The sequence below is a fragment of the Stegostoma tigrinum genome, chromosome 6, assembly GCF_030684315.1.
Source record: "Stegostoma tigrinum isolate sSteTig4 chromosome 6, sSteTig4.hap1, whole genome shotgun sequence".
Taxonomy (NCBI): Eukaryota; Metazoa; Chordata; class Chondrichthyes; order Orectolobiformes; family Stegostomatidae; genus Stegostoma; species Stegostoma tigrinum.
Window position 1 is genome coordinate 29,943,668 of NC_081359.1, and position 25,414 is coordinate 29,969,081.

The following is a 25,414-nucleotide window of genomic DNA, read 5'->3' on the forward strand; positions in this document are numbered from 1 at the left end:
CCTGCCCACTCCCATCCCACCACCCCAAACTCATAGCAGCAAATAAGTCTTTAAATGTTTGAAATAGTTTGGAATACAAGTCACAGCAAACTTTAAAAAATCTTACTGAAATGCTGCAGGCACGTTGATTTTGAGTGGAGTTACTTGAGTTAGTAATGTTCAAAGGAGGCATGTACATATACCTTCTCCTCAACATTGCTGCTTATGGAATACAGAAAAAAATGCCTTGTTTTAAGACAGGACATTCTGGTTGGAAAGTCAAAAGTGAAATGCCTTTTTCTTTGTGGTCAGAGGCAACTGCCGCGTCATTTTACATAGTGTGGAGCTGGAGGAAGACAGGAGATCAGGCAGCATTAGAGGGGCAGGAAGCTGATGTTTTGGGTCAGGACCTCTGAAGAGCCCCAACCTAAAACATCAGTTTTCCTGCTCCTCTGCTGCCTGGCCTGCTGTGTTTCTCCAGCTCCACACTGCGTTAACTCAGACTTCAGTATCAGCAGTTTTTACTATCTCTGCCATGACATTTAGCTGATTGGTTTGGATTTTTCAATGTTATCCAATGTAGAATGGGATACGGCCATCTCTAGGAGAAAGCTACCAATTAAGTTCTCTCGACTGAACTTTCCTGAGCTTTTAAATAGATTATGTATTGATTTTTGGACTGCACATTTTAACGTGTTGTGTTCATATTATTTTTCTTCTTCACAGCTTTAGTACAAACAAGCATGTTAGATACATGAATAAGCAACTTGGCCCTGCTCCGCCATTTGATCAGAATGTGGCTTATTACGGCCTCAACATTACTTTTCTGTCTGCACCTATTAACCTTTGATTCCTTTGTCAATCAAGAATCCGGCATTAAAAATTCTGAGTCACTCTGCTTCAACTGCTGTTGGGTGAAAAGACTTTCAAAGCCTTGCCACCCTCTGAGGGGGGAAAAAATACTTCATTCCTCTGTCTTAAATGGGAGACACGTTATTGTGAGTGCTATTTCTAGTTTCTTCCATAAGGAGAAATTTCCCTATCTACCTGCTGCAGAATCTTACATTTAAATAAGATTATCTTTCATTGTTCTAAGATTGAATGAGTGCAAACTCAAACTGCCTAACTTTTCCTCCCAAGATAAACTTTTCATTCTTGTAATCAGTTTAGTGAAGCTTTTCTGAAAAGTTGTTAATTTAATGTCCTGTTGTCCTGTCTTCAGTAGATTCAAACTGTACACCATGCTCTTACCAATGCCCCTCATAAAAATTTCACTACTTTAATGTTCTGTTTCCTTCTCATTAAATACTATTCCGTTTGTTTTTCTGATCATTTGCCGTATCAGCATACTAATTTGTTGTAAATCATACACAAATGAGCCTATCTTCTCCTGTACCACATAATTCTGAAATCTCTCTATTCATGCTTTCACAAAGTGTACTTCATCTTGCAAATGTTTTCCCACTCACTTAACCTGTCTGTATCCCTTTGCTGACTCCTTATATCCTCTGTGTAATTTAATTTTCTACCTGATCTTGGTATCATCAACAAATTTAGCACCATTCACTTAGTCTGTTCGTTCACGTAATTGCTATCAATTGTAAATTGTTAAGGCCCCAGTCCCTGTGACATAGTGCTCGTTACAGCCCGCCAGCACAAAATTAACACATTTAATCTTAACTCGCATCATCCAATTATCTAGCCAATCCTTGACTCATGATAATGTTACCCTCTGCACCATGAGCACTCAGTTCATATACATTAGGGTGTACCCCTTTTAAATGTCTTGCTAGAAATCCATGTACACCACATCTACAGGTCTCCCTTTATCCATGTTGCTTGTTCCTTTCGCAGAGGATGCTAATGAAGTACATGAACAGAATTTCTCGCACGCCGGATAAATTCCAGTGTTGACTCCACCTAATTGCATTAAGATTTTCTAAAATCCCATCTATAACCATCTCCAAGAATAGATTTCTTCCATTTAACAATGACAATTGTCAGCTAATTGATCTGGTAACTCCCTTTTTTAAAAATTATCTCTTTTTTTTGAACAAAACAATTATATTCACTATTTTCTCACATCAGTGGAAAGTTTTCAGAATCTAGGAAATGTTGAAAAATTAAAGCCAGTGCATCTACTATCACAGCAGCCACTTATTGTTAGGTCCTAGATCCTTGGAACTTGTCAGCCTTTAACTTTTAACAAATTTCTCTGTACTATTTCCCTGATGATTTATTGTTTATATTACTTCTGACCTTCCTCTCTTAATTTACAAGTATGTTTGTGATGTTTTTATTTTTGTCTTCTACACTGAAGGCAGATACACAGTATTTGTCAATATTTCTGCCATTTCCTTATTTCCCATTATGAATTTCTCGGACTCTCATTCTAGAATGCCAACATTCAATTTATTATTCTTTGTTTCCAAAAACTTAACAGAAATTTTTGCTATCAGTTCTTTTATCCTTTCAGCTCGCTATCTCTCAAACTCTGACTTTTTCCTCATTACGTTTTAATTGTTCCATGTGGTTTTAAATTCTGTGCATCCTAGTCTTAATAGAAACGTCCTCCTTTTTTTTATCTATTTAATACTGTTCTTAACTTCCTTAGTTAGCCACAGATTTTGCATCATTCTGAGACAGTCTATTTTTTCACTGGAATGTTTTGGATATTAGTTATGAAATGGGCATTCAAATAAATAGTTGTTTAATAACTCACTATTAAATATGTTTAAATGTTTGCCACTACATCGCTACTGCCTTATCTTTAACTTTATCTCTCAGTTCATTTCATTCATCTCTTTTCTCCTTAATGTTGTTGTTCTCTTTATTTAAATGTAAAACTACTGATCTTAAATCCATACTTCTTAGCCTTAAATTGAATGGAAAATTAAATCATACAATCTAAGTTCAATCTGCATCCTCTCCACCTGTTGTGTAAATAATTATTGCCCGTGTAAGTTTGGTTTCCTGTCTTCTAATCCTGATGAATGCAAGACGACAAGATTTGACTTTGTCTCTTCAGCAATGTTTAAGTTCTGTACTATCAACCAATTATTTGTATACCTGAGGCAAAGGTACAATAAATGACAAACTGCAACATAGTTAAACTCACTGGAAAGTTTAAGACCTAGCAAACCACACCTTGAACTTCTCTGAAAGTGTATTAAAACCTGATATCTTTCCAGTCTTAATTTGTAAACACACTTACAATGTTAAAGTGAGATCCTGTCTGACAATTGAGCTTGATGTGGTAGGAACTGCCAATGCTGGAGAATCTGAGATAACACGGTGTGAAGCTGGATGGAAGCTTGTGGACCACTTTGCGGAACACCTGTGCTCAGTTTACAACAAACAACTGTACCTCTCAGTTGTGAACCATTTCAACTCTTTCTCACACCCCAACTCCTTGGATGACACGTCCATTCTGGGCCTCCTGCTTAGCCACGATGATGCCACCTGAAAGATGCACAACAGCATCTCATATTTCGCTTGGGAATCCTGCAGCCCTAGGGTATCAATGTGGACTTCACAAGCTTCAAAATCTCCCCTCCCCCAACCACATCGCAAAACCAGCCCAGCTAGTCCCCTCCTCCCTAACCATTCCTCCCATCTCAAGCCCCACCCCATATCCTACCCACTGACCTCCTCCAGCCTCCCTGACCTGTCCGTCCTCCCAGGACTGACCTATCCCCTCCATAACTCCCTACCTACATTCATTTTCACTGGCTCGAACCCCGCCTCTTTGACCTGTCTGTCTCCTCTCACCCTATCTTCTCCTTTATGGACATGTCATCATTGGGGAAACCAAGCGGAGGCTTGGAGACCGCTTTGCAGAACACCTCCGCTCAGTTCGCAACAAACAACTGCACCTCCCAGTCGCAAACCATTTCCACTCCCCCTCCCATTCTCTAGATGACATGTCCATCATGGGCCTCCTGCACTGCCACAATGATGCCACCCGAAGGTTGCAGGAACAGCAACTCATATTCCGCCTGGGAACCCTGCAGCCTAATGGTATCAATGTGGACTTCACCAGTTTCAAAATCTCCCCTTCCCCTACTGCATCCCTAAACCAGCCCAGTTCGCCCCCTCCCCCTACTACACCACACAACCAGCCCAGCTCTTCCCCCCCCTCCACCCACTGCATCCCAAAACCAGTCCAACCTGTCTCTGCCTCCCTAACCGGTTCTTCCTCTCACCCATCCCTTCCTCCCACCCCAAGCCGCACCCCCATCTACCTACTAACCTCATCCCACCTCCTTGACCTGTCCGTCTTCCCTGGACTGACCTATCCCCTCCCTACCTCCCCACCTATACTCTCTCCGCCTATCTTCTTTACTCTCCATCTTCGGTCCGCCTCCCCCTCTCTCCCTATTTATTCCAGTTCCCTCTCCCCATCCCCCTCTTTGATGAAGGGTCTAGGCCCGAAACGTCAGCTTTTGTGCTCCTGAGATGCTGCTTGGCCTGCTGTGTTCATGCAGCCTCACATTTTATTATCTAGGCATTTGTTGAACTTCCTTTGGGTGTTAACCTGCCTGGTGAAATATGATAGGATTCAGCTTCACGGCTCATGTATACAAGAACTGCCCTAGGTTTACGAAGGGTATATCCCTTTAAAGACGGTTTTATCTATAACTGGCAATACACAAGTAGCCAAAGGTTCAAGCAAGCTTCTCCAAGCATTTTTAATTAATTAATTAATGTTCTGGTGTCATTGGTTTCAAACTAACCATGGCGAATGGTGGAGTTTGAATTCAGTAAAAATCTGTTTTAAAACTCTGATGATGAGCTGGTTCGCTAAGTCCTTTAGAGAAGGAAAGCTGCCATTCTTACCAGTTCTGTAACTCGATACCCAAAGCAGTCTGCTTCACTTTTAACTGTTTTCTGAAATGATCCAGCAAGCCTTTCAGTTGTATCAGCCACAAAACATGGAATGACATCAAATGGACCACTTCTCATTGACTAAAGAATGACAACAGCAATCTCAGGTCTGTCAACCTGACTGGCATCTGGGGCCTCATGCTCAAATTGGGGGACCTGTCTCATAGACTAATTAAGCAACTGCCTGAGTAGCCACCCTCTCAAACTCCTACTTTAAACACAAGGTCTCAGAAAATACCGTCACCGTGCCTGAGTGTGCCCTGTTCCAACCACAGACCCAGCACAAGTGATATGAAATTGCCCTGGGATTCCTCAACGTTGACGTCCAGCTCTATGAAGTCTCATGGCATCAGGTGAAACATGGGATTACACCCTGTAGGTGAAATCACAGAGGGTGGCAATGCTGCAGAATTTACCTTGGTTAGGAGACTCCAGTGACTATCGCAAAGAATGGCTCAGCAGTGTTGCTGAGCTGGCCAAGTCCAAGTGTTAGACTGAACCTGTGATGGGTAATGAGAAAACCAGCAAGACGGAAAACATACTCAACCTCTCTGTCTGCAATCTGCCTTCTGCAAATTAATGACATTTTCAGTAAGAGTGACCATTGCACAGTCTTTGTGGAGACAAGTCCTGTCTTCACGTAGAAAATGCCCATCTTCTGTGTCCTGTGCCACTATCAGTACGAAATGACCGAGCAGTCATCAAGTGCTGTGAGTCATTAGCAGCTTAGAATTGTATACCAATATAATCTTCAACCTCATGTCGTGCCACATTCTACTGTGACCAACAATCCTGAGCACTGATCCTAGTTTACCGAAGAATAGAGGAGGGCATGCCAGGATCATACATTGCTATAAATGAGGTATCAACCTATTGAAGCAATAAAACAGAGCTACTTCCTGCTTATGCTGTTGAGCACAGAAGTGGTTGGGGTAAGCAACTCCACAACCAACTGATTAGATCTGAGCTCTACTCATCTAGTTGTGAACAGTGGTAAATAATTAAACACCTTACCAAAGGAGGAGGCTTTACAACTATCATATCCTCAATGATAAGGGAACCATGCACGTCAGCGCAGTAGACAAGGCTGAAGCATTCACGATAATTGTTAGCTAGACATGCAGAGTGACTGATCGATCCACTAAAGGTCCCTAGCGTCATAGATGTCAGTCATCAGCCATTCCACTCATTCCTCCTGATAGCAAGAAATGACTGTAAGCACAGGATACTTCAAAGCTTGAGACCTGACAATGTTCCAGCAATAACACTGAAGACGTTTTGCTCCAGAACTTGCCACAGCCCAAGCCAGCCTGTTCTGTCCAGCTGAAATCTAACCTAACAATGTGCAAGATTTCTCTGGTGTGTCGTGTACACCATACACAGGACAAATCCATCCTGGTGCATCATTGCCCATCAATTTAGTTCCAATTATCAGTAAAGTGATAGAGGGTGTTGTTAGTGGTACTATCAAGCATAAATTACTTATCAATAACTTGCTCACTGACACTTAGTTTGCATTCTGCTCAGGCACCTAATCTCTTAACTTCCAACCTTGGTTCAAACGTGGTCAAAAAGGCTGAATTCTGGAGGTGAAGTGAGAGTGACTGCCTTCGACAACAAGGTCATATTTGATAAAGTGTGGCTTCAAGGAGTCCTGGCAAAACTGGAGCTCATGGGAATTGGGGGAGAAGATTAGAGGGAAATCTCTCCACTTGTTAGAATTTTACCTTGTACAAAGGAAGATCCTTGTGGTTCTTGGAGGTTAGTCATCTCCCCAGGAGTTCCTCAAGGTGAGCCACCTAGACCGTACTGCTTCATCAATGACTTTCCGTCTATCATAATGTCAGAAGTGGCGATATTCTTTGTGCTAAAATGCAGCAAGACCTGGACGATGTCCACCCAAACCTGTACAAGTCACAAATAACAATCATGCAGCACAGTACTGAGCAATGCCCATTCAAGTAAGAATCTGATCATTGATTGGAGACAGAATCCAATTATTGCCTCTTGACATACAATGGCATTACCATCATTCAATCCCCAAGCATCAACATTCTGGGAGTTACTATTGACTAGAAATTGAACTGGACTTGCCATAAAAATGCTGCGGCTACAACAGTCAGTCAGTGGCTTGAATCTTGGAGCAAGTAACTCAATCCCTCACTCCCTAAAGCCTGTGTTCCCCTTCACAAGGTGCAAGTCAGCAGTGTGTTGGAACAGTCTTTACTTGCCTCTGAGTGTAGCTCCAGCAACAATCAGAAAGCTTGATACCATCTGAGACAAAGCAACCTTTGATGCCACATTCTGAAACATTCACTGTCTCCATCACCAACGCTCAGTAGCAATACGTACTATCTCTAAGATGTGCTGTTGAAATTCAGCAAGTCTCCTTAGACTTCTAAAACCGCCACTACTATTGAGGACAGTAGATACATGGGCACACCACCACCACCTGCAAGCTTCCCTCCAAACCAGTCATTGTCCTAATTTGGAATTAGATTACCATGCCTTCGCTGTCACTGGGTCAAAATCTTGGAACTCACTCTCCAATAACATTGTGACAAACGGGTTGCAGTGGTTCAAGAAAGCTGCTCATTACCGTCTTCTCGAATCCAGCTATGATGGGCAATAAGTGCTGTCTAAGCCAGTGACATCCACAACCCATGAATGAATTTTTAAAAATGTCATTTGAGGCAATCCAAATGTACCACTAGTGTCCGAATATGTTCTCGTAAAATTCATGAACTTAGCAAGTCGTAAAGTTCATTTCCATTTCACCCACACACGTATACGCAAAGTAATTGTATTGCATACCATAGTATACTGTATAGGAACAGAATTCAGTCGATCAAGTCTGCTTCACCATTTGTGACCATGCCTGATATGTTTGTCAACCTCCATTCTCCAGCTTTCTCCCCAAAACCCTTGATCCTCTTACTAATCAGGATCTTACCTATCTCTATCTTGAATACAGTCAGTGACTTCGCCACCGCAGCTTTCTGTGGCATTGAGGTCCACAGATTTACCACCCTACAGTTAAAGAAATTCTCCCTCATTTCATGTCCTCTCTACAGGGTTGTCCTTTCACCAAGACTGTGTTCATGGGTCCTAATCTCTCTCAGCTGTGGAAACATCATCTCCCACGTTGATTCAATCTACCAGGCCTCTTTGGTATTCTGCAAGTTGAAATGAGATCCTCCTCCATCATCCTTCTACATAAGACAACAGACTCAGTCTTCAACTGCTCCTCATGTGACGAGCCCGTAATCCCCATGATTATTCTTGTAAGCCTTCTTTTGACCCTCTCCAAGGCCAGCACACCTTTCCGTAGAAATGGCGCCCAAAATTGCACACAGTGTCGTAAATGCAGTCTGACCAGAGCCTCTACAAATTCAGAAGTACATCTCTGCTCTTGTATTCTAGCCCTCTTGAAATACACGCCAACATTGTGTTTGCCTTCTTAGCTGCTAACTGAACCAACACATTAACTTGAAGAGACCCTGAACAAGACACCCAAGTCCCTTTTAGCTCCAGATTTCTGAAGCCCCTCACCATTTGGTTAATCATCTATGCCTGTTCTTCCTGCCAAAATGCATAACCTCACACTTTTTCCCCCCCCCCCCCATTCTATACCATCTGCCACTTCTTTGCCCAATCTTCAAGCCCCTCCAAGTCTTCTGTTGCCTCCCTGCTTCATCAACACTACCTGCCTCTCCACCTATCTTTGTATAATCTGTAAACCTAGCGATAACGTCCTCATTTCCTTTATCCAGATTGTTGTAATCTGAACGGCTCTGGTCCCAACACTGATCCCTGCAGAACTCCACTACCGCCCTGAACAAGACCCCTATATTCTCACTCTGCCATCTGGTCAGCCAGTCCTGCCTCCATGCCAGTACCTTGCCCCTTACACCGTGGCTACTTATTTCAGAGCCTCCCGTGTGACACCTCGTCAAAGCCCAAGTATATCATATACTTTTGGCCGTTGTAGTGATTAGAATGAGGACCGGTCAGATTTCATTGATAATGAGATCCTTAATTGGGGCTGTTAACTTCGGCCTGTCAAGGAACCCTGGCTGACAGATATAAATAGGAGATTTAGAGCATCTCTGCATTCTAGGGGCTGGCTTTGAGGTAGTGGGTCATAGCCCGCAGACAGTTCACGCACAAGTAAAGGGTTGACTTGGTAACAGGATACTGGCTTATGTGCGGTTATTTTGGTTCTCCTTCGACTAACTTGTTCATTACCAGCTCAAATAATTCTAATAGATTTGTCAGACATGATCTCCCCTTGATGAAGCCAGCTGACTCCAAGCAAACGTGATGAAAAATAGAACATACAGGGCAACCTCATCCTCTATGATGCTGACTCTGATCAAATAATCAGTTACTGTTTTTGTTGGAACTTCTTAAACTGCTAATGGCCACACATTTTGAATGTGCACAGGCTACCTCTTAAGGTGTCTTAAAAATTGGAGCAACAGGTGAAGTTAACTGTTCTAAGTGTTTGCAGCTCGAGGAACTTTAGATCCAAGTTCAGAAGTTGGAGTCTGAACTGTACCAATTGCGGCAATCAGGGAAGGGGACAGTTACCTGGACTCTTTACTCCCAAGGATGATCGCATCCGTCCGATTATGTAATTAAAAACTGGTCTGTGATCAGTGACAGGAAGGTGTGATTGCAAGTAAGGTATATATGGGAACCCAGGAAGTGATAGTCGAACATCTTTGGCACTTCAGTTGCCCAAAGAGGCTGTTGCAAGCTATGTGGAAAATATTGGGTATTTCAAAGAGGCTGAGGAAACTGACCAAGTCACCTGGGCACAGGAAAATCTCAAATCATTCATGGCTCCTGTGGGGAAGAAATAAGAACATTGTAATGCTTGGGGACAATATCATTAAGGGGATAGGCACTGTTCTGTGTAGCATTGAGCAGGAGTTTTGAAAGTTAGGCTTGCTGGCTGCCTGTTATCTGGTTCAAGGACAGCTTCTCATAACTGGAGAAGAAGTTCGAATGAAAGGGGGATGTTGATACTAACAAGAATGATAGGAATAACAAGGAGATTCTGCTCAAAGATTTGAATGTTTACCAGCTAAATTGAAAGAAGAAACTTCAGTTTAATTATCTCTGGATTACTACCTGACCCATGGACAAATTGGCATAAGGTAAATTACGTTGGAGTTAAATCAGTGGCCTAAAGATTGTTTGGGGCTATTGGGTTTCAGTTGGTGGGACACTGGCACCAGTGTTGAGAGGTGTTCCAGTGGGATGGGCTTCACTTGAACTGTGCTGAAGAATCAAAATAACTAGGACTGTAAAGGGCACTTAAAACTAATTAAAAGAGGAGCAGGATTAGGGAGAGGGGCAATGAAGGCTCACTAAGCATGAGATATGACAACATTACAAGGCAGCTATTTTGGAAATCAATACCCAGAGTGGGACAGGAAGGAATAGTGAACAAACATGGAAAAACAGCAGTAAACGGGATCCAAGGAAGAAAAAAAAAGGTAAAAAGGCAAAAGTAATTGCTGTTTACTTGAATGTTTGCAATGTTTGGGACAGAATATTTAGCTGGAATTAATGTTGCAAATATAGGTTAATGGGCTTGATATTCTAGGCATCATAGAGACATGGTTAAAAAGATTAAAGCTAGGATCTAGGCATTCAGGAATATGTGACTTTTCAAAAGGACAGACATGAAGAAAAGGTTAACATTATTATGTAAGGAATATGTATTATAGTAAGAAATGATCTTGGATTGGATGATGCAGAGTCCATATGGGTGGAGGTAAGAAATAAAAAGGGGAAGGAAAGACTCGTAAGAGTAGTTTGTAGGCCCTTTGAATCCCTGTCATATATGATATCTGTATGAATCGGGAGATAATGGGGCAAGTAACAAAGGCAATATGTTCATGATGGGTAAATCACATAAATTGGGAAAATGAGACTGACAGAAGTTGCAATGAGGAACAACAAATATTATATTTGGGACAGCTTCCTGGAACAATGTCATGTGGATCCAATCAGAAAATATATTGTGAATCTCAATCTGACTGTTTTTCATTTGATAATGTGTAATAAGGTAAGTTTAATAAACAACTTCAAAGTAAAAGATCCCCCTAGGAAACAGTGACTATGCATGGTAGAATTTAGCATTCAGTTTGGGAGGGTGCCTGATAAATTTATTTGTGTTCTTTTGAGGAGGTAGCAAGCGGAATACATAAAGGGGAAGCAGTGAATGTAATATATTGGGATTATCAAAAGGCACATGATAATATACCACACATTAGGCTTAATAAGACCCAATAATGTTGAAGCTATATATCAGTATAACTGATATAAAACAGACTTGGAATAAGGTGAACATTTGCAGGATGCCAGTGTGTATCTGGAGGAATCCCACAGGAATGAATGTTGGGACCACAATTATTTACAATATGTATTAATGGCTTGGATGAGAAAAATGAAAAACTATCACTGAAAAATGGTTGGGAAGGCAGGTGCTCAAGACAATACATTATCTGCAGATGGATATGGACAGGTTAAGGAAGGGGTATAAAATTGGCATTTAATGTGGGAAAATTAGGTTATGCATTTCAGCAGGAAGAAAAGAAGACCTCATTATTATTTGAATAAAGAAAGATTATAGAAAGCTTCAGCCTGGGGAAAGATACTGAATGAGTTCTTTGCATCCGTGTTTACTGTGGAGAATGATATGGAAGATAGTCAACATAGGGATATAAATAGTGACGTTTTGAAAAATGTCCATATTACAGAGGAGGTGGTGTTGTATGTCTTAAAAAGTATGAAGGTGGATAAATTCCTGCAACATGGTCAGGTATACTCTAGAACTCTGGGAAGCTAGGGAAGTAATTGCTGGGCTCCTTGTTGAGATATTTATATCATCTTAAGCCACAGGTGAGATGCTGGAAGACTGGAGGTTGGCTAATGTGGTGCCACAATTTAATAAAAGTGGTAAAGAAAAGCCAGGGAACAATAGATCAATGAGCCTAACATCAGTGGTGGACATGTTGGAGAGGATCCTGAGGAACAGAATTTATGTGTATTTGGAAAGGCAAGGCCTGATTAGGGATAATCAACATGGTTTAGTGTGTGGGAAATTGTGTCTCATGATCTTGATTGAGTTTTTTTGTGAAGAACTAACAGAGGATTGAGGGCAGAGTGGTGGATGTGATCTGTATGGTCTTCAGCAAGGTGATTGACAAGGTTTCTCATGGTAGACTGGCTAGCAAAGTTGGGTCATATGGAATTTAGAGAGAACTAGCTATATGGATACGGAACTGGCTTAAAGGAAGAAGAGACAGGGTGGTGGTGGTATGTTGTTTTTCAGGTTGGTGGCCTGTGAGCAATGGTGTGCCACAAGGGTTGGTGCTAGATCCGCTGCTTTTTGACATTTGTATAAATTATTTGGATATGAATATAAGGTGTATATTTAGTAAGTTTGCAGATGACACCAACATTGGAGGCATAGTGGACAGCCAAGGAGGTTAGCTCAGAGTACAAGAGGACTTTGATCACATGGGCCGATGGGCCGAGGTGTGGCAGATAGAGTTTAAATTAGATAAATGTGAGGTGCTGCCTTTTGGAGAGGCAAATCTGGCCAAGACCTATTCACTTAATGGTAAAGTTCTGGATAGTGTTGTTGAACAAAGAAACTTTGGGGTGCACGTTCATAGTTACTTGAAAGTGGAGTCACACGTAGATGTTAGTGAAGAAGGTGTTTAATATGCTTGCCTTTATAGGTCAGTGCATTGAATGTGGGAGTTGGGAGGTCATGTTTCAGCTTTGGAGAACATGGGTTAAGCCTTGATTGGAATACTGTGTGCAGTGTTGGTCTCCCTGCTATAGGAAGGATGTTGTGAAACTTGGGAGGTCTCAGAAAAGATTTACAAGGATGTGGCCAGGGTTGGAGGTTTGAGCTATGGGGAGGTGCTGAATAGGCTGGGGCTATTTTCCCTGGAGCATCTAAGGCTGACAGGTGACCTTAAACATTTATAAAATTGTGAGAGGCGTGGATTGGATAGGTAGACAAGTCTTTTCACTGGGTGGGAGAGTCCAGAACTAGAGGGTATAGATTTAATGTGAGAGGGAATGCTTTAAAAGGAGTCTAAGGGTGCAACTTTTTCACGCAGATGGTGGTGCATGTATGGAATGAACTGCCAGAGGAAGTGGCAGAGGCTGATACAATCACAATGTTTAAAAGGCACCTGGTTGCTATATGAATAGGAAGGATTTAAAGGGATATAGGCCAAATGCTGGCAAATGGGACTAGATTTATTTTGGATATCTGGTCTGAATGGAAAAGTTGGACCAAAGGGTATGTAAATCTCTATGACACAGAAGGATTTTCAGAGCACTTGTACATAAACTACAACAAGCTAACATAGTTTCTGCAGATAATAAAGAAACTAATGGCGTGTTGGCTGTTACTTCAAAAGGAATGCAGTAAAAACTTAGCTAGTATTATGCACTAGTGTGACCACAATTGGAATGATATGAACAGCTTTGGGAGTCCTATTACCTGAAATAAAATATACTGACATGGATGGTAGTCCATACAAGGTTCACTCAGTTGATTCCAGTTACGGACAGACTGTCTCATGAGTGAGTGAATAGTTTTGGCCTTTACTTAATTGAGTGTTGGAGAATGAAAGACAGCCTTATCTATACAAAATTTTTAGGGAATTTAACAGGGTGGCTGTGCAAAAATTCTTTCCCTTTCTGAGGTTAGCGAATCTGTGGAATTCTTTACTGCAGATGGCTATGTCATAGAGTCATAGCTGGTTTGTTCTGGACTGAGCTAGATTTTAAATAGGGATAAAAGGGAAAAGATTCTAGAATGAGGCTGAGGGTTATCATATCAGCCATGATCTAATGAAATGGCCGAGAGACTCAATACACTGAATTGCCTATTTTGACTCATATCTTATGGTCTGATGGTCTTTCATCTTGCCACGTTGCAGCAAATATGCAAGTGCTGTTCTCCACTAATAAGAAGCTCTTCATGCCAAAATACGTTTGTTGCTTATCACACCCACGTTTAATGTGGATGTGAGTTTCAGCATCAATGTCGTGCCAGGTATAGAAAAGATGCCCCGTGGCTACTGGACTGTGTCAAATAATATAGGCTTTTGATCATTTTCAGCAGCAGCATACTAATAGTGCCCCACCATCCTTTGCTTACAAATCTTAGATCGCCATGTTTGAGATTACAGTTGATTTTTCTATTGGACAACATTTACCAAATCCTGACAATGCTAAGAATTAGACCAGAAACCAAATTAAGGTTATCAGTTGGGTTTGCAGGGTGATTCATCTGCACATGCTAAAGGCTATGTATCCTCGTATCTCAGGTCCTTGTTCTTTGCTGGTAAAAATAACTCCTTCAAACATTGCACTTCGTGTTTTGAGGAAAGGTTTGTGGGATTAACAATCTTTGCTGATTCCCACATGACAATGCCCTGGTAAATCAGAGCCTACATGTCTGATCAGTGTTTAATCGGTTAACTAAGATTGACACTGAACATTCCTGCTGCATCTGAATGCCAACTAATTAGCACCATCTTCTCATGCTGTTTGTTATTGTTGCTGTTCTAATGTTCATTTCTTGAGTTCTAGTCCTGATGAGTGAGAGATGAAAAACTTGGATGTAATGCCCACTTTTTTTTGTTTTTGTTGAGTGGGAACACGGGATGAACTAGAACAATAGTCACCTGGGGATAGATGATTATTTCAATTGCTTAGCACTAGTTATTCTTCCATTAATATGATCTGTAATATGTTGTGAATGAAGGGTAAACAATGAAACAATGTTTTGCTTAATTTGACAATCAATAGCCCCTGTTTATTGTTTACATAAACATTGAGGCTGGAGGTTTATCTCTAAACAAATGTTGATATTTTCATTTACTGTTTCTGCAGGATATTTACAAAGGAAACTTGATATATCTACATATCTGACAAAGCTGGCACTTTTTTGTTTCCCATTGTTAGTTGCCCTTGAGAAGGTAGTTCATGAGGTGAACCTTTTCCTTGAACTGCTGCAGCCCTTGTGGTGAAGGTACTCCCACAATCCTGTTAAAGAGCAAGTTTCAGAATTATTATCATGTGATGATTACGGAGTAGTGATATCTAGCTGATGTGGGGTGTCATGTGATTTTTCACGGACCCACAAGGAGATTTGAGTTTCCAAGCGCCTGTTGATGTCCTTTTATGGTGTTAGAAATTAGGAGATGTCACTGATAAGATCTTGATGTGTGCCTTCTAGACTGTTAGAATCAACAGCTGTGATGCTGGAGGGTATGAATGCTTCATCTGGACCATGCAGTGTCAGTCTTCTTGATACCACGCAGCTCTAGAATGCTCTTGTTCTGCACCTTCCAGGCAAGTGGGGAACGTTCTATCTTACTCCATCATGTCTTTGACTTGGCCATTATTGATTGTCGAAACACTTTTGGATTTAGGGAGTTAAGCCATTTATGCAATATTCAGTTTCTAACCAGCTCTGAAGGTCACAGTATTTATGCAACTAGTCTTGTTGAGTTTCTGCCCAAGGGTGAATCTCAGCATGTTGATAGTAGTAGACTTCATTGTAGTAATGTTGTTAAATGACGGTTGCTTCGATTGTCTCCTACAAGAGACAAATCAATGTTGAACACTTGTGAAATGGTTATTAATAGGTCTTATTTGATGGACTAATTCATTATTCGACAAATGAAGGTGTGCGCTCTGCACTTCTCATTGAATACTGCTATAGCTGACCTTTTATGGTAGAGCAAATTCATTAGAGAAGCAGCTGAAGGTAGATGATCAAGGGCTTTGCTGTGAGGAGGTCATGCAGTGCTGTCTCGTGCTTCGACCACAACTGTACTTCTTTATGCAAGGCATGATTGCAGATAGAGTGGCACAGTGATAGCCCTGTTCCTACCTCTGGATCAAGAGGTTCAGGTACCAGAGACATGTAATAACATTCCAGATCATGCTGCTTAGGAAATATTTATCAATGATTAAGGGCCAAAAACAGAAATTGCTGGAAAAGCACAATGGGTCTGGCAGTATCTGTGGAGAGAGATGCAGAGCCAATACTTCTGGCCCAGTGACTTTTCTTTAGAGCTTATTTTTTAGATAAGGGATGCTTGCTTTCATTTTTGACAACTCCTTCCACCAGTTTGCAAGTTATTGATTTCAGTAGCAGTTGGTCATGTTAAATTTGTCTGATTTTATATAGCTGCACAAAAAAGAAGTGCTTTATTATGTAATGGTTGTGCGCCAACCTCTCTGTTCGAAGGCCTGGGCTCCAGCCCCACCTGCTCCAGATGTGTTGTCATCTCACATGTGAACAGATAGCCAGATTGATTTAAAAATATCTATCAAAAAAGGACCTTGTGATGCAGTGGTCACATTCCAACTTCTGGACCAACAGTGGTCTGACTTGCTCTAGCGTTGTCTAAACCGGTCGATTGAAAATATCTATCGTTGAGCAAATTTCCACATTACCTTTTAGATGTCACTATTATAGCTACACTGGAGCAGTTCATTTATTTCTGGGGAGCAGGTCTTCAGCACTCAGGATTTTTAGGTGCCGTAAATTCTATGCTGTACTTAATACACACAGCCATTTCTTCAAATTATGTAGATGGTTTCTAACTGCAGGCAGCTGAGAAGGATCGTCTCTGTGGTATTTCTAGCTAAAAGTTGGGGTCCCTCCAGTGGCACACTGATCACGTCCTCCCTTTGGACCAGGAGGCTTGGGTTCAAGTCCCATCTATTCCAGAGGTGTATAATAACATACTTTCTATTCAATCTGTTTAGATCTATCTTCTAGTTAAAGATACTTTTAAATACTGTATTCTTGTTGATTTGTGTTGTGCTGGCCTCATCATCATCATCATGACAATATTCATGGCACCACTTCCTTTTAATTACACAATTATATGCCATCATGTATCATTTGAATGGTACAAAACTACAGATTTGTGGCCTGACTCATTGTTTTTGGGTTCACCTTAGCTCTGTCCATAGCATGCTGTTTAATACGCACAGAATTCTGTTTAGTTGCTTCACCAGGCTAGCACCTCATAATTCTATCACTGGTAATGGCATGAGCAAGTTTTTGGTCATCAGACAGCAGATGGTGTGACTCCAGTCCAAATGTATTAAATGGAATTGCTTCTGTAATTTTATATGAAGCCATTTTATGTTGTGCAAGAAGCGAACTATGAAAAAGGGAACGAACTGTGTAATGTGCCATTCATTTCTACTTAATATGAAAGAGTAGTGTGATAACAAGCAGATCAAAATGTCTCCCCTTCAATGAAGCAACTGAAATGATCTTCTCCCATTTCAAAATTAGGTGATTAGATGTCCATTAAATTAGATGTTAGTTACCTTAAGGCATTGACAATGTGGCATATGGCTGCACATTAAAGTTGCTGTGTGTTGTATAGCACTTAGTTGTGCAGTTTGCTTGCATTATCCCTTCTCCCCTGACCTGCCGTCATAAACCTTGGAGTGCATGTCTCCCCTTTATCCTGTAATACTATGTCATTAGTCTACCTACATGACAGTAGTTATTCCATCATTTGAAAAAGACATTCTGCTGAAATTGCATTTCTGAGATGTGGGGAGTGTACTTAACTACCAATCAATAACAGTCTTTCTGTCTGTTTTTGCACTCAAAATCAAACTAACACCTAGAGTGAGTGTGACCCTTAATACTGTTAAGATCAAGAGACAAATTTTACTGCCGGGTGAATATGGTCAACTTCTGGCCCAGTCTGGATTTTGGTGGTGGAGGTTTGGTGGCTCTGCTATTGTTCATGCCTGTACATCTGAATGTTATGACCAAGCCTCATTGAACTAGAAGTATAGAAAATGGGAGTAGGGCATTTGACTCTGAACTGGTGCTGCTTCTGACACTCCCAAGATTGGTTTAATTACTTACCTTTTTTACAACAGAAGCTTTAATTCTGTTCCACCATTCATTATGATCCTGGCTGATCATCCAACTTCTTAGCATGTTCCTGCTTTTCCCCCATGTCCTTTTAATGCCTTTACCCCAACTTGCTATATTCAACTCTTTATTGAAATTATGCAATATTTTGTCCTTGATTGCATTCTATGTCCGAGAATTCTACAGGGTTACCAGTCTTTGGGTGAAGAATTTTCTTCCTGATCTTCATGCTAAATGGTCTACCTTATATACTTAGACTGCGACCCATAGTTCTGGATTCCTTCATCATCAGGCATGTCCTTTCTGCATTGACCTTGCCTAGTCTTTTTTGAAATTTTTTAAGATCCGCGCCCCCCCCCCCCCCAATTCTTCTGAATTCCAAGTAAATATAGTCCTAACTGATTTAATCTCTCATCATGCATCAGTTGTGCTATCACAGGAATAAGTCCGGTAAACCTTTGTTGGACTCCCTTTTATAGCAAGAACACCCTTCTTCAGATAAGGAGATCAAAGTGCACAGGTGTGGTCTCATCAAAGCCCTGTAAATTTGCAGCAAAATATCCTGGATCTGTGTTCAAATTCTGTTGCTATAAAGGCCAACACACCAGTTACCGCCTTCACCGCTTGCTGGGATCAAGTGAATTCCTGGAGGAGTGCAGGGCAGTGGGAGTAAAATAACTGTACTTAAAAGGGAAATTAGGAGAGGATAAAGGAGAGATGAGATAGCTTTGGCAAACAGAGTTAAGGATAATCCAAAGTAATTCTGTATATACACTAAGAACAAAAGAGAGAGAATAGGGCCCTTAAAAGATTGAGTATTTGTGTGGAACCATAGTAGATGGGTGAGATATTAAAAGGATATTTTATGTCAGTATTTACTGTGGAGAAGTACCTTGAAGCCAGAGAACTTGGGGAAATGAATAATAAATCTTGAAAAAAGCTCATAGTACTGAAGAAAAAGGCAGTGATCTGTTGGACTGAATGGTTTATTTCCGTGCTATATGACTCTATGTCCACATTTCCCTCATGTCATAGTGGGCTTTAGCGTTTTAAAGCATGAACTGATTCCTAGGCGAAGTTATTTCTTTCTTCTGTGCTGTTGAGTTAATTTAGAAAGTTCATGGTTTCTCACATTGTCAGATCCACATTAGCTCTAAATTTTAAAAATAATGTTTGATATATTATGCTTTTACAAAACAGCAAGTGCTTCTCTATCTTGGTGTAAACAATGCACCTGAAGAAACTGGGTGTGTTTGCTATTGTCCAAGTGTGTGTTAATGGGATAATAAAACACCCTAACCCTAACCCTAACCCTATCGCAAGGCATTAATCCAGTTTAAACAATGTTGCCTTTTGCCAAACATTATATATGTGACCTTCAGTTTTTACAATGGACAAAGATAATCATTAGACTATAGTTTCCATCAGTGTTGAAGTTGCAGCAATCATAGCTGACCTCAAAGAAAGCTGCATTGAAATATCTGGTTATCTATGAAGAGAAATTTGTTCGCTAATTAGAATTCCCAGCTCCAGTATGCAGTTATGTTATCAAGCTGTATAAGGATAATTTTTAAGTAGCCAAGTAGAAAATGAAAAGCATTAATAACAAATTCACTTTATTCTTCGTAAAATCATTTTTTAAAGTTTGGGACATATACTTGGTTTCAAAGTACAGATTGAAATACTGTTTTTGAAAATCTGGTAATTAGCTATGGAGAAATCTAAATGATGTTGCAGAGATAATGGGAAGTGTAGATGCTGGAGAATCTAAGATAATAAAGTGTGAAGCTGGATGAACACAGCAGGCCAAGCAGCATCTCAGGAGCACAAAAGCTGACGTTTCGGGTCTAGGCCCGAAACGTCAGCTTTTGTGCTCCTGAGATGCTGCTTGGCCTGCTGTGTTCATCCAGCTTCACACTTCATTATCTACAAATGATGTTGCAGTTTATTTTCAGTAAAAAAATTTGTTGCCACCTCCATGTTGTTGCTCATACAGTTTAAAAAAAACTTGTACCTTATTGGAAGGAGACTTAAACTGTTACGGTCTTCATTAAATTATTTTAGTGGCGACTGTTTTGAGAAGAGCTTTAGATGGTTGTGTTGAAGATTCACAGCATAGCCTATGGAGGAGTAGACCGTATCTTAGCGTGCACTTGCAATTAAATCCTAAAGTTGCTATTTAATTCAGAGGGGTAATGATGGTGACATTCTGTACAAATCCTGGGCTAGTGTCTTCCTGCTCTTGAATATTTTTCCAAATCTAATAATTTAGGTGCCTTAATGATAAGATGAATTAATTTCTGCAAAAGTTATGTATGTGACCCTTTCATTCAAAGTAAAATGAAATCATGAAGGAGGCCATATGACCCTCTTACTTTTGCCTTGCGGTCAACCCATCTGACCTAGTTTCTTGTGAGGAAAGAAACTAGATCAGAACCTATTGAAAGCTCTAACATCTGGACATAGGAGAAGGCAACTGACCTACCTGCTGCCCACAATTGTGAAAAGTGAGCCCACAGTTGATGTTATAGTGCCAAGCAGTAGAAAAAGACTGCCTTTGGGATGATCACCAAGTGAAGGGCTGGTTACAAGGCCCGTGTTGGAGGAAACAAGGCTTGTGAAAGTTTAGAGACCACAGAATTACCAGATGGATTCTTACAACAAGGAGTTCATTTGATAATGCTTACAAGGTTAAATAAAGAAGTTTGCAGGATGCTGGAAGATTCACCTTAGTGCAATAGGGAAAAGAAACCATGTTAACACCAGGCAAAATTGAACTTCAAAATCAAGTCTGCATGTCTGCTAAGAGTGCAGTATAATGTACAAACACTGAATGAATGGGGTTTTCTGTTATATTAGAAGTTAAGAGGGAACTACTTATCTGTAGCTTACTTAAACTATACGTTAGTTGCCTAGGATATTTGTTACAGTGAAAGTCTTGGAATGTGCAGTCCTGTTGTGTGATCTACTGAATTAATCATCAGGAAATTCATATCTCTCTGGTTTCTACAGTGATTATAGAGATAAGTGCAGCCTAAAAGTTGGTATAGGTCAGTATATACACAACCTAGCATCCAGCAAAGCTTTGACCATATATTGGGAGTGATGGTCACTACTGAACACAACAAAGCAACATGGTTGCAGAGAGACATAGATAAGCTGCAGAGCTGGGCTGAGAGGTGGCAAATGGAGTTTAATGCAGACATGTGTGAGGTGATGCACTTTGGTAGGTGTAACCAGAAGGCAAAGTACAGGGCTAATGGTAAGATTCTTAGCAGTGTAGATGAGCAGAGAGATCTCGGTGTCCACGTACACAGATCCTTGAAAGTTGCCACCCAGGTTGACAGGGCTGTTAAGAAGGCATACAGTGTTTTAGCTTTTATTAATAGAGGGATCGAGTTCCGGAACCAAGAGGTTATGGTGAAGCAGTACAAAACTCTGGTGCGGCCGCACTTGGAGTATTGCGTACAGTTCTGGTCACTGCACTATAAGAAGGATGTGGAAGCTTTGGAAAGGGTGCAGAGGAGATTTACTAGGATGTTGCCTGGTATGGAGGGAAGGTCTTACGAGGAAAGGCTGAGGGACTTGAGGCTGTTTTCATTAGAGAGGAGAAGGTTGAGAGGAGACTTAATTGAGACATATAAAATAATCAGAGGGTTAGACAGGGTGGATAGGGAGAGCCTTTTTCCTAGGATGGTGACGGCGAGCACGAGGGGGCATAACTTTAAATTGAGGGGTGAAAGATATAGGACAGATGTCAGAGGTAGTTTCTTTACTCAGAGTAGTAAGGGAATGGAACGCTTTGCCTGCAACGGTAGTAGATTCGCCAACTTTAGATACATTTAAGTTGTCATTGGATAAGCATATGGACGTACATGGAATAGTGTAGGTTAGATGGGCTTGAGATCGGTATGACAGGTCGGCACAACATCGAGGGCCGAAGGGCCTGTACTGTGCTGTAATGTTCTATGTTCTCTGTTCTATGTTCTATGTGTGAGACTTTTTAATGATCTCTTCATTGAGCAACTGACAGAACTGGTCCTGACCGTGTATGTTGGATAATATATATTTTACTACATTATTATTTATGATTGGAATGATTTGACAATGTTCCAATTACTCTGCTTTAATTTTTTTTTGTTACAACAGCTGCATAATGAGGATGATTCTCCACAAACATCTGATGCTTCACAGCCAAATCTTCCCACAGAGTCTCCTCAAACCTCAACTGAAACCGACATAGCCCCACCACCTTACAGCAGTGTCACAATGGGAGCAACTGCATCAGCCACAGGTCAGAGGTTTAGAAATACCTCCACTTCATTTTTTAATATTTGGGATTTAAGCATTTGTGAAGGGGACAATATTTATTTCCTGTGTGGTTAGCCCTGCCTTCTTGAATCACTGCTGTCCATCTGGTGAGTAGTTCACAGCGCTGTTAGGGCGACTGTCCAAATTTCTCAGTCTGTGACTATGTATGAATGTTGATATGTACTCAAGTTAGGAGAGAGGGTACCTTGACTTTGGATACTAGTGAGCTTCTTGAGTATTGTTGGAGTAGCGCTTATGTATCCAGGCAAGTGTACAGCACTCTCTTGGTTTTTGTCTTTTACACAGTGGAAGAACTTTGGGAAGTCAGAGTTGAGTTGCTCACTGCAGATTTTCCATTCTTTAACCTGCTTTTATGACAGGCCCAGTGAAGTTCCTGGTCAGTGGTAACCTCCAGGACGTGAAGAGTGGGGAATTCAGAAATAGTGCCATGATTGAAACAAGAGACCTGATTGGTTTTATTGTTTTATTTGCACATGGGATGTGTGCATGCAGTAAATGCTGGCCATGCCATTCAGAGGACAATTAAACAACGGCTGTGTTGCTGTCCATTTGAAATTGCATGGAGGCAAGACGAGATGAAGAAGTTACATTTCCTCCCCTAAAATACATTAGTGAGTGAGAATTTCACCACCTGCCGTGGAGAGATTTAAATTCAAGTCCTGAGAACTTTTAGATTCTGGATTACTAGACTAGCTGCTACATCTTCATATTCATGTTAGACTCTGGCTTATTGGTGATGGTTATTTGCTGGCAATTGTCTTGTTGCTACTAATTACCTCAAACATATTATCCAGGTCTTGTTGCATGCAACACAGCCGCAGCCATCTTCATTATCTGAGGAATGGAGAATGAAACTAAATTCTCTGCATTCATCTATGAAATTCCCCACTTTTGGCCTTGCTATAGAGGAAAGGCTATTGATGAAGCAGCAGAATCTAAAAGTTGGCTGGCCTTAGGAGCTGCAATGAGGTAGACCAACGGTGATATCCTGAGTTTTTTGAGAAGTTTCTTTCCCTGTTCCATTTGTCAGAATGGGTAAGATAGAAACGTGAAGCAGAATGTGTCTTGCAACAACTGCAAGGATAGGAACTGAAATTAAAAAAGGGAAGTCCCTGGAAGCGTTAGAAAACAGTGTGCATAGAGGATATAATGGGAATCTGAATGGAACAGTTTAATTTAATGGAGTCAGACTTTATTGATTCTACCTATAATTTAAATTATTTTAATTCAACCTGGAAGTGTATTGGGTTATTTTTTTTTCTATTGCAACTTAGTAAAGAGGAAAATTGATGACTTTGAATATTTACAAATTCTAAACATGAGGTGGCAAATTGTCAATTGTAAGAGAGGATCTTACAGTGCACAGGATAGGAGGATAGTGCTGACTCAAGGATACCTGTAGGCACAATATGCCTATTTTATGCCTTTGTGACTCCACGTACTTGAGTTTCCATACTTGCGAAGGGTAGAATCTTCTTCATGATAGTGCTTGATTAAATATCTGCTTGCTAGATGTGATTCCTTTTCTTCTCGAGGACAACCAAATTATTTAGTATTGTTAATTTTTACCTTTTTAATCTTTGAACAGATGTTCCGATTAGTTACTGTTATCTGTTAGTATTGTTCTGTGAAGTATTACAAAATATCAAATAAGGTAACTGGAATATGTTTAAAATTTTATAATTGGTGTGCACAAACTGATTTAAAGAAGAACTTAGCGGATTGAGAGATAATGGGAACTGCAGATGCTGGAGAATTCCAAGATAATAAAAGGTGAGGCTGGATGAACACAGCAGGCCAAGCAGCATCTCAGGAGCACAAAAGCTGACGTTTCGGGCCTAGACCCTTCATCAGAGAGGGGGATGGGGAGAGGGAACTGGAATAAATAGGGAGAGAGGGGGAGGCGGACCGAAGATGGAGAGTAAAGAAGATAGGTGGAGAGAGTGTCGGTGGGGAGGTAGGGAGGGGATAGGTCAGTCCAGGGAAGACGGACAGGTCAAGGAGGTGGGATGAGGTTAGTAGGTAGCTGGGGGTGCGGCTTGGGGTGGGGGGAAGGGATGGGTGAGGGGAAGAACCGGTTAGGGAGGCAGAGACAGGTTGGACTGGTTTTGGGATGCAGTGGGTGGGGGGGGAAGAGCTGGGCTGGTTGTGTGGTGCAGTGGGGGGAGGGGACGAACTGGGCTGGTTTAGGGATGCAGTAGGGGAAGGGGAGATTTTGAAACTGGTGAAGTCCACATTGATACCATATGGCTGCAGGGTTCCCAGGCGGAATATGAGTTGCTGTTCCTGCAACCTTCGGGTGGCATCATTGTGGCAGTGCAGGAGGCCCATGATGGACATGTCATCTAGAGAATGGGAGGAGGAGTGGAAATGGTTTGCGACTGGGAGGTGCAGTTGTTTGTTGCGAACTGAGCGGAGGTGTTCTGCAAAGCGGTCCCCAAGCCTCCGCTTGGTTTCCCCAATGTAGAGGAAGCCGCACTGGGTACAGTGGATGCAGTATACCACATTGGCAGATGTGCAGGTGAACCTCTGCTTAATGTGGAATGTCATCTTGGGGCCTGGGATGGCGGTGAGGGAGGAGGTGTGGGGACAAGTGTAGCATTTCCTGCGGTTGCAGGGGAAGGTGCCGGGTGTGGTGGGGTTGGAGGGCAGTGTGGAGCGAACAAGGGAGTCACGGAGAGAGTGGTCTCTCCGGAAAGCAGACAGGGGAGGGGATGGAAAAATGTCTTGGGTGGTGGGGTCGGATTGTAAATGGCGGAAGTGTCGGAGGATAATGCGTTGTATCCGGAGGTTGGTAGGGTGGTGTATGAGAACGAGGGGGATCCTCTTGGGGCGGTTGTGGCGGGGGCGGGGTGTGAGGGATGTGTTGCGGGAAATACGGGAGACACGGTCAAGGGCGTTCTCGATCACTGTGGGGGGAAAGTTGCGGTCCTTAAAGAACTTGGACATCTGGGATGTGCGGGAGTGGAATGTCTTATCGTGGGAGCAGATGCGGCGGAGGCGGAGGAATTGGGAATAGGGGATGGAATTTTTGCAGGAGGGTGGGTGGGAGGAGGTGTATTCTAGGTAGCTGTGGGAGTCGGTGGGCTTGAAATGGACATCAGTTACAAGCTGGTTGCCTGAGATGGAGACTGAGAGGTCCAGGAAGGTGAGGGATGTGCTGGAGATGGCCCAGGTGAACTGAAGGTTGGGGTGGAAGGTGTTGGTGAAGTGGATGAACTGTTCGAGCTCCTCTGGGGAGCA

General features: G+C 41.6%; 1 protein-coding gene across 3 annotated transcripts in view; it reads left to right on the forward strand.

The window, feature by feature from the left end:
• ndfip2 (Nedd4 family interacting protein 2) overlaps positions 1-25,414 on the forward strand; it is a 110,614-nt gene that overhangs the window by 17,555 nt on the left and 67,645 nt on the right. For all 3 annotated transcript variants that reach the window (XM_059646515.1, XM_059646516.1, XM_059646517.1), the window contains exon 2: positions 21,989-22,133. In XM_059646515.1, coding sequence (XP_059502498.1) covers positions 21,989-22,133 — 145 coding nt within the window. The remainder of the gene's footprint in view (positions 1-21,988; positions 22,134-25,414) is intronic.